The 11364-nt window shown below is 38.6% G+C and overlaps 1 protein-coding gene across 2 annotated transcripts; it reads left to right on the top strand.

The window, feature by feature from the left end:
- The first annotated feature begins 782 nt into the window (after positions 1-782).
- On the top strand, positions 783-2977 carry LOC147866216 (glucan endo-1,3-beta-glucosidase 13-like). Of its 2 annotated transcripts, XM_087316588.1 has the most exons (4): positions 1303-1441; positions 1545-2174; positions 2657-2684; positions 2786-2977. In XM_087316588.1, exons 2-4 carry the CDS (start codon positions 1607-1609, stop codon positions 2892-2894), a joined length of 705 nt encoding a protein of 234 aa, XP_087172714.1. In that variant the 5' UTR covers positions 1303-1441; positions 1545-1606; the 3' UTR covers positions 2895-2977. The 2 variants fall into 2 exon arrangements, with proteins under 2 accessions (XP_087172713.1, XP_087172714.1); XM_087316587.1 differs by having other exon boundaries at positions 783-2174.
- The last annotated feature ends 8387 nt before the right edge of the window (positions 2978-11364 follow it).

Raw genomic sequence — 11364 nt, 5'->3', positions numbered from 1 at the left:
TTTGAAGAGTGTCATGCCCGTCAAAAAACATACACATAATAAAAATGATCGTCAATGACATGTATAAAGTTTAAATTTCCATTTTCATGTAAAAGACCCCTACAAATTAGGCATGTCAAATGACATGCTAAAATTCTATTTTCTATGTCATAGACTCATATATATTATATATACATATGTCACTTATCATAGATACTATGAAGTGTGTATAATAATATATTTATACTATGTGTTCTTTTTCCAAAAAATTATATGATTTTTATAACACGCTTAAAATAATATCATCATCATGTAATAATGATATATATTCTGAAATATTTATTCTTTACTAATAATATTATTTAAAATTTGATTAAAATTTTAAACAATAACCTTTATTAAATACTTTAAGAGTGTAAACTCTAGGTTTGATTTTAATGTTTTAAGTTTAAAGTTAAAACTAAGTTTTTTACTTACCTAAATCTTTAACTTAAAACTAAATTTTTTACTAAGATTTTTTTTCATACCTATTAGTAAAAACATTAACACGATATTTATTCAAGTATTTCATTATCTTTGTGAGGTAGTTATGTTTATTTGTGCATCTTTGTGTACTTTCTATAGTAATGATTCACGAAATGTATAACAATGAAGCATCATATAGAGCTTTTCATTATTAAAATTTGTATGTCAAATGACATGTTAGTTTTTGCACTCTCATGTCTGTCAAAAAACTTTAATACTAACCCATGGGTCTTTATATGTTGTGATATACAAATTTGATTAAATGAGAGAATAGGGAGTGAGAGAGTGAAAGAGTGAAAGAATGGGCCTATCCTCTAGTAGCAAACCTCTCAACTCCTCCACATTGTTTATGTGCCTACCTCCAATTATGGTTGTCTTCATATGTTGGCTTTGGTCAGATATATCTTCGAGTGCTAGTATTGGCTTCTGTTACGGTCGGAATGGTCACAATCTCCCTTCTCCGGCCGCCACATCCCATCTTCTTCTCTCCTCGTCCATCGCCAAAGCACGGATCTACGACTACAACACATCGGTTCTCACCGCATTCGCACACACGGGCATAGACCTTATGCTTACCATCCCCAACGAAGAGCTCACATGTTTCAACTCCGATACGTTTGCACATGCTTGGGTCAATTCCATTTTGGTTCCTCTCGTCATGCGAGATTTCGTCCAAATCTCAGCAATTTCAGTGGGTGTTGAGGTTTTGACCACAATGCCACACCTCTCGGACGCCCTCCTACCTGCCATGATGGGCGTCCACACAGGCCTCCTTAAAGCAAACCTATCTGACCGAATCATGGTCACAACCACACATTCCATGGGCCTCTTGGAAACCTCCTACCCACCTTCTCAAGCATGTTTCAAGAACACCATTGGTAATACCTACATCAAACCAATCCTAGATTACTTGAAGGCAATCGGATCCTTCTACATGGTAAATGCCTACCCTTACCATGCTTACATTGCTGATTCCAAAGATATAGCCCTTGATTTCGCATTGTTCCAACCCAAGGATTTGGTTGTTGATCCGACTACAGGGCTTTCGTACTCGAGCTTGCTAGCCGCACAATTGGATGCGGTCTACTTTGCGCTTGAAGGGATGGGCCACAATGACATCGGTGTCATAGTTAGCGAGACGGGTTGGCCGACCAAAGGCAACGATGTGGATGAGAAGGTCGCGAACGTGCAAAACGCTGCCACTTACAATAACAACCTTCTCATGCTAGTGCAAAACAACACGGGAACCCCATACCGACCCACACGACCGATCAATGCCTATATCTTCTCGGTGTTTGACGAGGATAAGAAGGTTGGTAAAGAGTCTGAGAGACATTGGGGAGTGTTTAATGTGGACGGGACAAACATTTATTACCTCGACATTGACGGATCCGAGAGTGGGACACAACAAAGTTTCAACGGAACAAGGCCCACTTGGTGTGTGGCGTCGCCATTCGCGAGCAGTGAGAACCTTTTACGAGGGTTGAACTATGCTTGTGGAGATTGCAATGCTGATTGTGGGCCTATACAAGAAGGCCAACCTTGTTACTTTCCTAATACATATCTTAACCATGCTTCCTACGCTTATAATAGCTATTATCAAAGAAGTGGCAATAATAATGCGGCATGCAACTTTAATGGGTCTGCGATGATCACAATGACGGATCCAAGTAAGATACATATATTGTGTTATAATTTGTGCATTGCTTATTTCATATAGTAGATTCATTTAAGGAGAGAAGACAACCTATCATTTAGGGTTTAGGGACGTCCACATGATGTGTTTCATGTTTAAGATGTAGGGTTTTATGGTTGAAGTATATTTCACATGATGTCATTGGGGCTCCTAGGGATGTTCACATCATATATTTGGGTTCAAGGATTTTCACATGATCTTTGGACTTTAGATTTTGGCTAGGTACACCATGAGTATGGGAACCAACAATTAAGGTTAAGGATGCACCAAATCTATGAAGGGTATATGGATGTCCACATTATGTTTAGGTGTCCGTCATACCTATAAACTTGTTCATGGTGTTTCACATCACATGTTTACCAGTTAGGAGTGTTCATGTTACGGTTTTGTTTGTTGAACACTTATATTTCTATCCTCGTTATTCACTTTTGTTCTTCCTTTCTTGTATCTTCACAGGCTATGGCTCTTGCAAATTTCCATTTGAGTAAGTCAATAAGTAATGGACATACTCTCATTTTCTTGGTTTTTCTTGTTAGTTATTGTTTTAAAATTCATGTGTTTAATGTGGAAATTTCTGGAATGTAGTGCATTGTACCCGTCAATCAATGTATATGGTAGTTCAACAAAATGCAACTACAACGTTGTGAAGGTATTTACATGCATTATTGCTCTATTGACTTGTACTCTATTGTAAAATGGAAACCTTAATTCAATGTACATTTTTGATGGAGCACATTCGCATTATCATGAAAATAATAATTTGATATGGCCTCTTAAGTTTCTAGGGTACCATGTACATAATGATTGTGAATACCATGTATATTCAAATTTCATAGGTAACAATTTGAACTACACAAACATTGTTGTGACTACTCAAATATGGTGACAAATGTTCCCATTGCACCATTGTTCTTGACATTTGAACTCTACTTTGCCAAAGACCTCAAACTACTATGCATACTCGCAGACATATATAAGAATGATAAAAGGAACACGAACAAACCATTTTGTCAAAATGCATTCATTGTCAAACTTTGACTAAAAAAATTATTGATATCATTTCTTTGGGTTCTAAGTTCTTCAACACTCTAAAGTGGGGGAGTGTTTGCAATGCTAAAGAATTACTCCATGTTCTCATGGATGACTTTTGATAACGTCTCATTACTTTATTATAAATCTCGTTTCAATTGCAAAGAAAAAGTTGCATGTCCAGATTGTAAAGCTAAACTTTGTGTTTCTTTTGAAGTTAGAAAAACTTTGTTTCTTATTCCACGATTCCATTCAACTCTAAAGTGGTGTAAATGCAAAGACCACAACTTCCAAAACATCATGATATGTGACACATATCCAAAATAACTATAAAGATTCCATGAATGGTTTCATATTATACCTTTATCTTACAAAGGATACAATACCAAGGTAGAGATTTTAAACAAGTTACATTAGAGAAACTTTTATAGTTCAAAGGTGTTTCATAAGATATGACAATGCATCACTTTTACGGGTATGTTTCTATTGAAAACAATGGGAGGACAATGCAATAATATACACTCTTTTCCATTCATATGCACCGCATTGTTCATCTACAACGTCATTCTAAAACATATATTTCAAATGCAAAAGGTGATTTTTCTATATGTCAAATGATTGAAAAGATTGTTGAGGACACATTTAGGCTCTCAAACTCTCTTTCCTTGCTCTTACGATCTATATAGTTACAATAATGTGGTGAGTAAAGACACATTTTTGTAATAAATATTAAACTTTTCGCCACATGTTTGTTTGGCTTTAAACAATAGAATATTAATGAATTTAAGTGTTAAACACGACACATGCAACTTTATCCAAATAATGTTGAATATATGCTACACTTTTTTGTATGATAATTTCCCATGGATCCTTGTTGACAATGAAGAGATGCCATATCATTTTATATATGCAATCTTATTATCATAGCAATAAAGTAAGGAAGGTATAGAACATCCTCCTCATATGAAGGACAATATTAGAACTATCTTTCTTAAATTAGCTTCATGATTATTTCATGATGATCAATCAAAATATCACTGAAAAATGTATACAATCTTTGTATTTTCATGTATAAAAATATTATATATATAAACAAAACAACATAACAATACAAACGACCCTTGGTAGTCCTACATTGGTGAGGATATTATTGAGTATCCTGTTGGGAAAGGAATCATCAATCCACTAGAAGAGGAATATGTTGAAGTACACAACTGTGATGCACAAAAAACAGTGGACACAGATTTAACGTGGAAACCCTAAAGCGGGTGAAAACCACGGAGAACGGAGCTTCACTATATAGTGGATATACAACAATGAGATTAGAGTACAACACTCTCTCTACACAGAGTGAACAACCTCGAAGGCCTCTTAGTGTATGTTGTTCTGGTTACAACTATGATGCCGCTAACTCACTCACGCTCGCTCACCCTCTTTTCCCTTCTCTCTCACGCTGCACACTAGAGGCTCACACACGCACGCCTATCTATATATATGTACATGTTCTGTTTTCTGTAGGTGTATTTATACTAATACACATAATGGGCTATTTCCAATCATGGCGATTATTATTATCCAATAATAATAGTAGTAGTCTTACTAATCAACCAACTCATTCGTCGACTGTTGGGTCGGTCCGACTAGTCGGCCTGGTTATCGACCATCCGGTCGGCCCGACTAGTTGGTCATGTCTTCGACCTCAATCAACTCTCTCTGAGTGGACTCCTCAACCGTCGGCTCTCATCCGATCAGTCTCCTACGCCTTGCTTCAACTGTCGGCTCTCTCTGAGTAGTTGGCTCCTCCCACTGGAGGGACATATTCCTAACATATCCCTCTCTACTCCCCTTGGTTCTATCCTTCATATATTTAACCCTCTTCAGTTATGGCTTTTATGCCAAAGTACATGTTACACCCTCTTTGTTTTCTATTCCTTTAATCTTCTCCGCTTTACCAATTTCATCAATCACCATTTGAAATATCTTCTTTGCACAAAACATCCATGACGCTTTGGATAGGGCATGAATGCCATAGTTCTTACTGTCTCCAACCTTCTCATTTCCCTTCTCAATCATAATATTTCTTATGCAAGAAGCTCGGAAAATGCTTGTTGTTCGTAAAAATAAAAGAAAAAAGAAGAAGCAAGAGTTCATAAACTCCTCCTTTTAGTTTCTTAGATTTTATAAAAAGGGGACTTGATAATTTTATAATAGATGTAAAAAAGTATTCGTTTTAGTTTTAATAAATAAAATAAAATAAAAGTTCATTAATTCCCCACTTTTTACTCTCTCAAAATTTGTGGATATTTTTATTGAAATAAATAAAATAAAGGTTCATAAACTCCATCCTTTTTTATTGGACACTAGAAAGGAGACTTGAATGAATCATATTTTTATAATCTATTAATGAATAATTGTTCTTTTCTAAATTAATTTAACTTTTTTGTTTTTTTCTAATTAATTATTCTTTATTATATTTATTTTACAAAAGAATGGTTTTATAATATATTCTTGGGGCCATATCATATTCTCGAATATTGCTAATATCACGCATTCAGAATATCACGAATGTCACACATGTGTCAATCTATGCTTGTGTGCAAACATTTGACAATCTTGTCATTGTAAAATTTGGAGTCGTGATGTGGCATATGTAAAAGGGCAAAAGAACTTTCACAATTGGTCTAGACTTGGGTCAAAGTAATCATTAGTAAAAATATAAGACGAAGAAGAAGATCAAAACAAAAATAAAGCTTAGGTCAAAAAATAAGAGCTCACGACACAAACTACAAGGAAAGAGGAGGAAAAATGATTTACAATGCACGAAAGATGAGGTTGATAAAATGTGGTAAAAACAAATACAAAGGTGTATATTTGGCCAAAATAAGGCATCCATAGAAGGATATTAAGATAATGTGCGTCCCAAAAAAAAAGATCCAACACTCATTTTAGTTGAAGTGGTGACCGTGGCCAAATGGATAAGGCACTTGACTTCAACAATACCATGTGTTATTTCTAACTTGCACGAAATTTCCCACACACTGCACTCTTGATTGCAACATCCATTAGTAAACTTCTTAAACATTGAGAGTTGATCGTCACTTTCACATGTATTGCGTGAAACGTAACATTTTTGGTGTCGCAGGTCATATTTGGCATTCAAAGATAATAAGAAAAGCTTTCTAATATTCTTTATTTAATTGTTTCTTACGGTCGTGGCCTAATGGATAAGGTACTTGACTTCCAATCAAGGAATTCTAGGTTCAAGTCCCACAGGCCATGGGTGAATCTTGTATCATTGCTAACTTCAACTGTACCATGCGTTATTTCTAGTTCAAATTGTTCGGGCAAATAGCCAATATGTGCATTCTCAATTACCATATTAATTGGTAAAGTTCTTAAATTTTGAGGGTGGATACTCACTTTTACATGTATTGCGTGAAATGTAATTTTTTTGTCTCATAGGTCATATTTGATATTTGAAGATAGTAATATATTTTTTGTCTCTTTCTCATTATTTTAGATGCCATCTAAGGAGCAACAATCGGAGGAGCCGGAGCCACAACAGCAACCGCAGCCGCAGCAACAACAACAACAACAACAACAACAGAGTTCCGAACAACCATTGGATACCCTGGAGCAGAGTATTCTGGATATCTTGGATGAAGGCTAAGGGCCGGATAGTGGGATTCGACGTACAAGGTGATGTCCCACGGGCGTGCCATGTGTTACCCGGCCGACAAAGGAGTTAAAGACCAGAATGTGAAAGGGATGGTTATTCGGAATATATTTTAATTAAGTAGAGTAGATTATAATTATGTAGTGAACGGAAGGACCGGAATCGGTATGCCGATCCGGATCCGGACCGGTTCCGAACAGGTGCTGGGTGGCACCGTTTTGTACACAGCACCGGTGACCTATATAAAGGCTCGGTTACAATGAAAAACTCTAACGGAGAATTAATATAAGCTTCTTGTTTTATCTTCTCGTATTGATTACCGTTCTGTATTAATTGTTATATCTTACGCGTGTATTAAGTGAATGCCTTATTGCTAAGTAGCCTATTAAGTCGGATTAATCGTTGTGTCTTAAGTTATCTCGCCGTAACACCCTTTTGGTGAAGTGTCTTCCGGAGACACCCTGTGTTAGGCCATAGTCCGGCCCTAAGGATTAACAGAGGTGCAGTGTCATCATATCCCGGAGCTCGTAAATGAAAAGAAACCCGAAGTCCAGAAGATTGACACTGAGGTGAACATCGTCAATTTCCTGACGTAGCCACTCCTAGATCAACACTTCAGAACACTAAGGACGAAGATGGGGCTACGACAAGCGATCGAGTAGAAAAAAGCCGAACGAGGAGCAGAAGGTAGGAGCTGACCGACACTCATACTATACCTCTGCCGACTCGGCTACTTGCCGATAGACTTGTAACATAAAATCTAGTTAAATTTGTAATATAGGTTTACGGGGGATATAACCCCAAGCACTTGTACATGCAAGAAAGAGTAGTCCTTTTACGAGGGAGTTTGTTGGCATAAAAGGCCAACTCCTTCCAAATTGTATCTGTCCGAATGTGAGCTCATTAATAAGTTAGGGCTTAATATATAAGCGAATACCTAACATTGTAATGAGGGATGACGAGAAGAGTATTGTATATCTGAGAGAGAACAAAGTAATGAGAAGCTTTCCATTAAAGCTCGATCTATTGTCTAAGTCTCGATTCACTGTATTTTCTGTGTGTTGTTTTCTGTGCATAAGCGAACAGGTCCACAAATGCTTTCCGCATACATATACATACATATATATATATATATATATATACATACATACACAATCATGTCGTGATGTAAACATATCATGGGCAAACATTAATCGATATCATGATCTCACGTCAATACCCCTCTAGACGTATGAGATGAGGTTGAAGATCAGGTTATTATGGTAACACAAAGATGTTTTAAAAACCATGGGGGTGACAAATTAATGTCTTTCCCTTATCTCTATATCGATTTTTCATGGTGGCTCCACGAGGCTCAACCATGTATGTTTGCGTCATGAATAGTTTATACCCGAAAAAAATGTTAACAATAAACTATGTTTCGGTGCCCACATATGTGGTTTCGGCTCTTTAACTCCTATTACGAGGACCCCAAAGTGCACTTAGACCTCAAGTCTAAACATGTGTTATAGTCATATGCATCAACGATGTAGTATGGTCTTGGTCATATTTGAACTCCAGACCTCGAGAACAAATACATTAAACACTTGAGCCAACCAAGTAGGTTACTCTTCTCGAATGTTTAATATTTAATGCGTATAAAAGATATGTGAGGCATTTGCCTATATATGTTTTTTTAAAAGAAACATATATGTCAAGAGTCCTTATTTCCCCCTCATTTACCACAAACTTTGTTGGTACGTTACCTAACCTCAAGTCTCGTAATTACGATGGCATACACCAAACTGCAACCTAATGGTCAAGCCAAATGAGCCCTCTTTTTGTAGTAGGCCCACGTGGCCCATCACATGGTTACGTCATTACAAATGCCTTTCGTAAGAATGATCTCATGGTGGCATCGTATCCACGTAATGAGGGAGGGATGTTGGATATGTGTGTCATAAGAGCGACCTCACATCAAGTGGGTCAAGCCCTACGTTCTCAACACCATTGTGGCTAAGATTATTTCATTACGTAACGAAATCGAAGTCACCAACGGGGATGTCAACAATAAAAATTTGTTGAAAAAGGGATGGTGACAACGCCATTCTAACCAAAATGTGAGGGTGGCCACCAAGATCCTTTCCCCGAAAAGGAAAACATTCGATATTGAAATCATGTAATAATTTATATACACATATGTATACTATCACATATATATGATCAAATACATATACACATCACCACATATGCATATATAAAAGAAATCGTAATATAAAATAGCCAAAAATGATGTAAGCGAGATGCGTAATCGAGGCATATACCCTCTACGCACACGAAACATCTAAAAATAAGGGTTAATCGTAATACGCAATTGAGGTATTGACCTCATACGCATACGACACCAAACACATATCATTTACATACAAATCAAGGTAATGACCTCATACACAAACGTAACATATGTTTGTGAGTGTAATACGTAATTGAGGTATTAACCTCGTACGCATACAACACTAATCACATATTAAATATATGTCCACCGTGGCATCGAGTTGTACCTGGTGTTGGCGCGCTCGCTACAAGAGTTCAACTACCACGAAACAGAGTCTCAACGTAGTTAAAAGATGATAAAATGAGGGTAGCTAGGCCTCTTATTTATAGCGATACCCAAGGCCCCCAGACAACAAGTTCACACTTGGCCTAATGGGTTGTCTCAATCCCGACGATTAAAAGTAATCCTCCCCTTCTTTACACTCTCGTTTAACCGTCACACTTATCCACGTGTATAGAATACTACGGTAAATTCTCACCGCGGGATATTATATGGTCATGCCCGTAACATTCCGTGTCTCGTCTCTGTACAAGATAGTGTTACAGTAAACCCATGGTAAGTATGTGTTGGGTGCTACGCCCCAAGGAGGCTAGGTTGTAGCCATCTCCTCCTTACGCCCTACCAATCCCACACTACGCATCTCTATTTCCTTGCACCACGATCAACTTGTAAGCTACCTCGAAGGACTAAGGGTGGCACGTGTTCCTAATAGGTAACACTTTTGGCACGCCCAATGGGACGTGAATCCTCGCAGTCGAGCAAGCAAGGAATGGATGTCTAGCCGCCGACGTATCAGAGAACCTATGTGACAAGATCAACCACTAACTAGATCCATCACCAAACATACAGAAGAACGCGCTACACGGAAACCCCGCCTCAGCGACCACATCTCCTCTTTTGAAGAGTACATGGTAGAGTCCATGATCACTGAATAGAGCGGCTTCGATCAAGAAGTCTTATCGCCACACGACCAAAGTAGTGTGAACAAACGCCACAGTAGCCCACACCGCGGGGTTAGTAACCTTCGTTGGTCGACCGTCACCATCGTGATCGGAATGGCTTTCTCATACCCCCTCTTTAACGGAGAAACCGATGCTGCGAGCCACATACGGTCGTTCCTCAATGTCTGGAATGCTAATCACATCGTGCAGTGGTTTCCATACGTGGAAGCTCACAATTCGAAGATTGCCGAGTTCGGGTTAACTTTGGATGGTCGGGCTGCGTGCTAGCATTCCCAAATGGATTTGGCAGCAATCACAACCTTTGACCAATTGCAATCGGCGTTCTTGCGTTTTTTTCATCGGACAGTGCCACAACGTAAAATAATCGGGCAATTCTATACCATCAAGCAACTTCCCGCAGAATCCGTAGCGGATTTCAGCTTACATTTCCATAGTCTACGACGGAACCTTACACGAGCTCCAATAGAAAAAGAGGCCAAGGAAATGTTTTTGGAAGCCCTAAGACGGCCTATCTGGACCATGCTGAACACGCACAATGTGAAAGGGGAGACGTCGGATATGGTCATCAAGCGAGCATTACAGCTTGAGTTAGAGGAGGAAGATGAAGGACTATCCATAGCATCGCTACGGCAGGCGTTGCCCCAAGACGGGGAACAACCATTTAGTGCACAATCTATTTAAACTCGGGGCATTCCACGGTAGAATGTCATATGAGAATACATTGCCCCATTTTCCATTCACGGCCACACACAGTGAAGCAATGTGAGTACAATATACTGAATAAGCCCACACCGGTAGTACGTCGTATGGAGCCACGGTGACAATTTCGCAAGAATGACCAAGGTCGGCATGAGGAGCGTCCCTGATATACGGACCGAAATCCAAGAACGGAGCACCAATACAATCACCACTGTAACAACCTGTATTCCGACGAAGAAGGGCAGGAAGAGGAAGAGTACCAAAATACCAACCGTTACAATCGGGAGTGGCATCGTTACAACAATCGACGGCCCACCAACAATTGCGAAGGATTCAACGGATCTCGTCCAAACGGTAACAATCGTCTGCCTAAGGACCAACGCCGTTATGAGGAGAGTTCTGAAGATGAACAATGCCCAACGTCGTGCCGAGAATATCGTCAACAACCCTGGAACAACAAGCAAATTCAACAACCTCGAGAAGA

This window comes from Azolla caroliniana, unplaced genomic scaffold (genome assembly GCF_043228905.1).
Source record: "Azolla caroliniana isolate FFs.n. ecotype wild unplaced genomic scaffold, voAzoCaro1.0.p SCAF_3, whole genome shotgun sequence".
Taxonomy (NCBI): Eukaryota; Viridiplantae; Streptophyta; class Polypodiopsida; order Salviniales; family Salviniaceae; genus Azolla; species Azolla caroliniana.
This window is presented reverse-complemented; position numbering and strand designations above follow the sequence as displayed.

Coding starts and splice junctions, on each gene's coding strand:
- LOC147866216 (XM_087316587.1), top strand. CDS start 806: ATGGGCCTATCCTCTAGTAGCAAACCTCTCAACTCCTCCACATTGTTT. Junction 2,175..2,656: donor GATCACAATGACGGATCCAA/GTAAGATACATA, acceptor GTATCTTCACAG/GCTATGGCTCTTGCAAATTT. Junction 2,685..2,785: donor TCTTGCAAATTTCCATTTGA/GTAAGTCAATAA, acceptor TCTGGAATGTAG/TGCATTGTACCCGTCAATCA.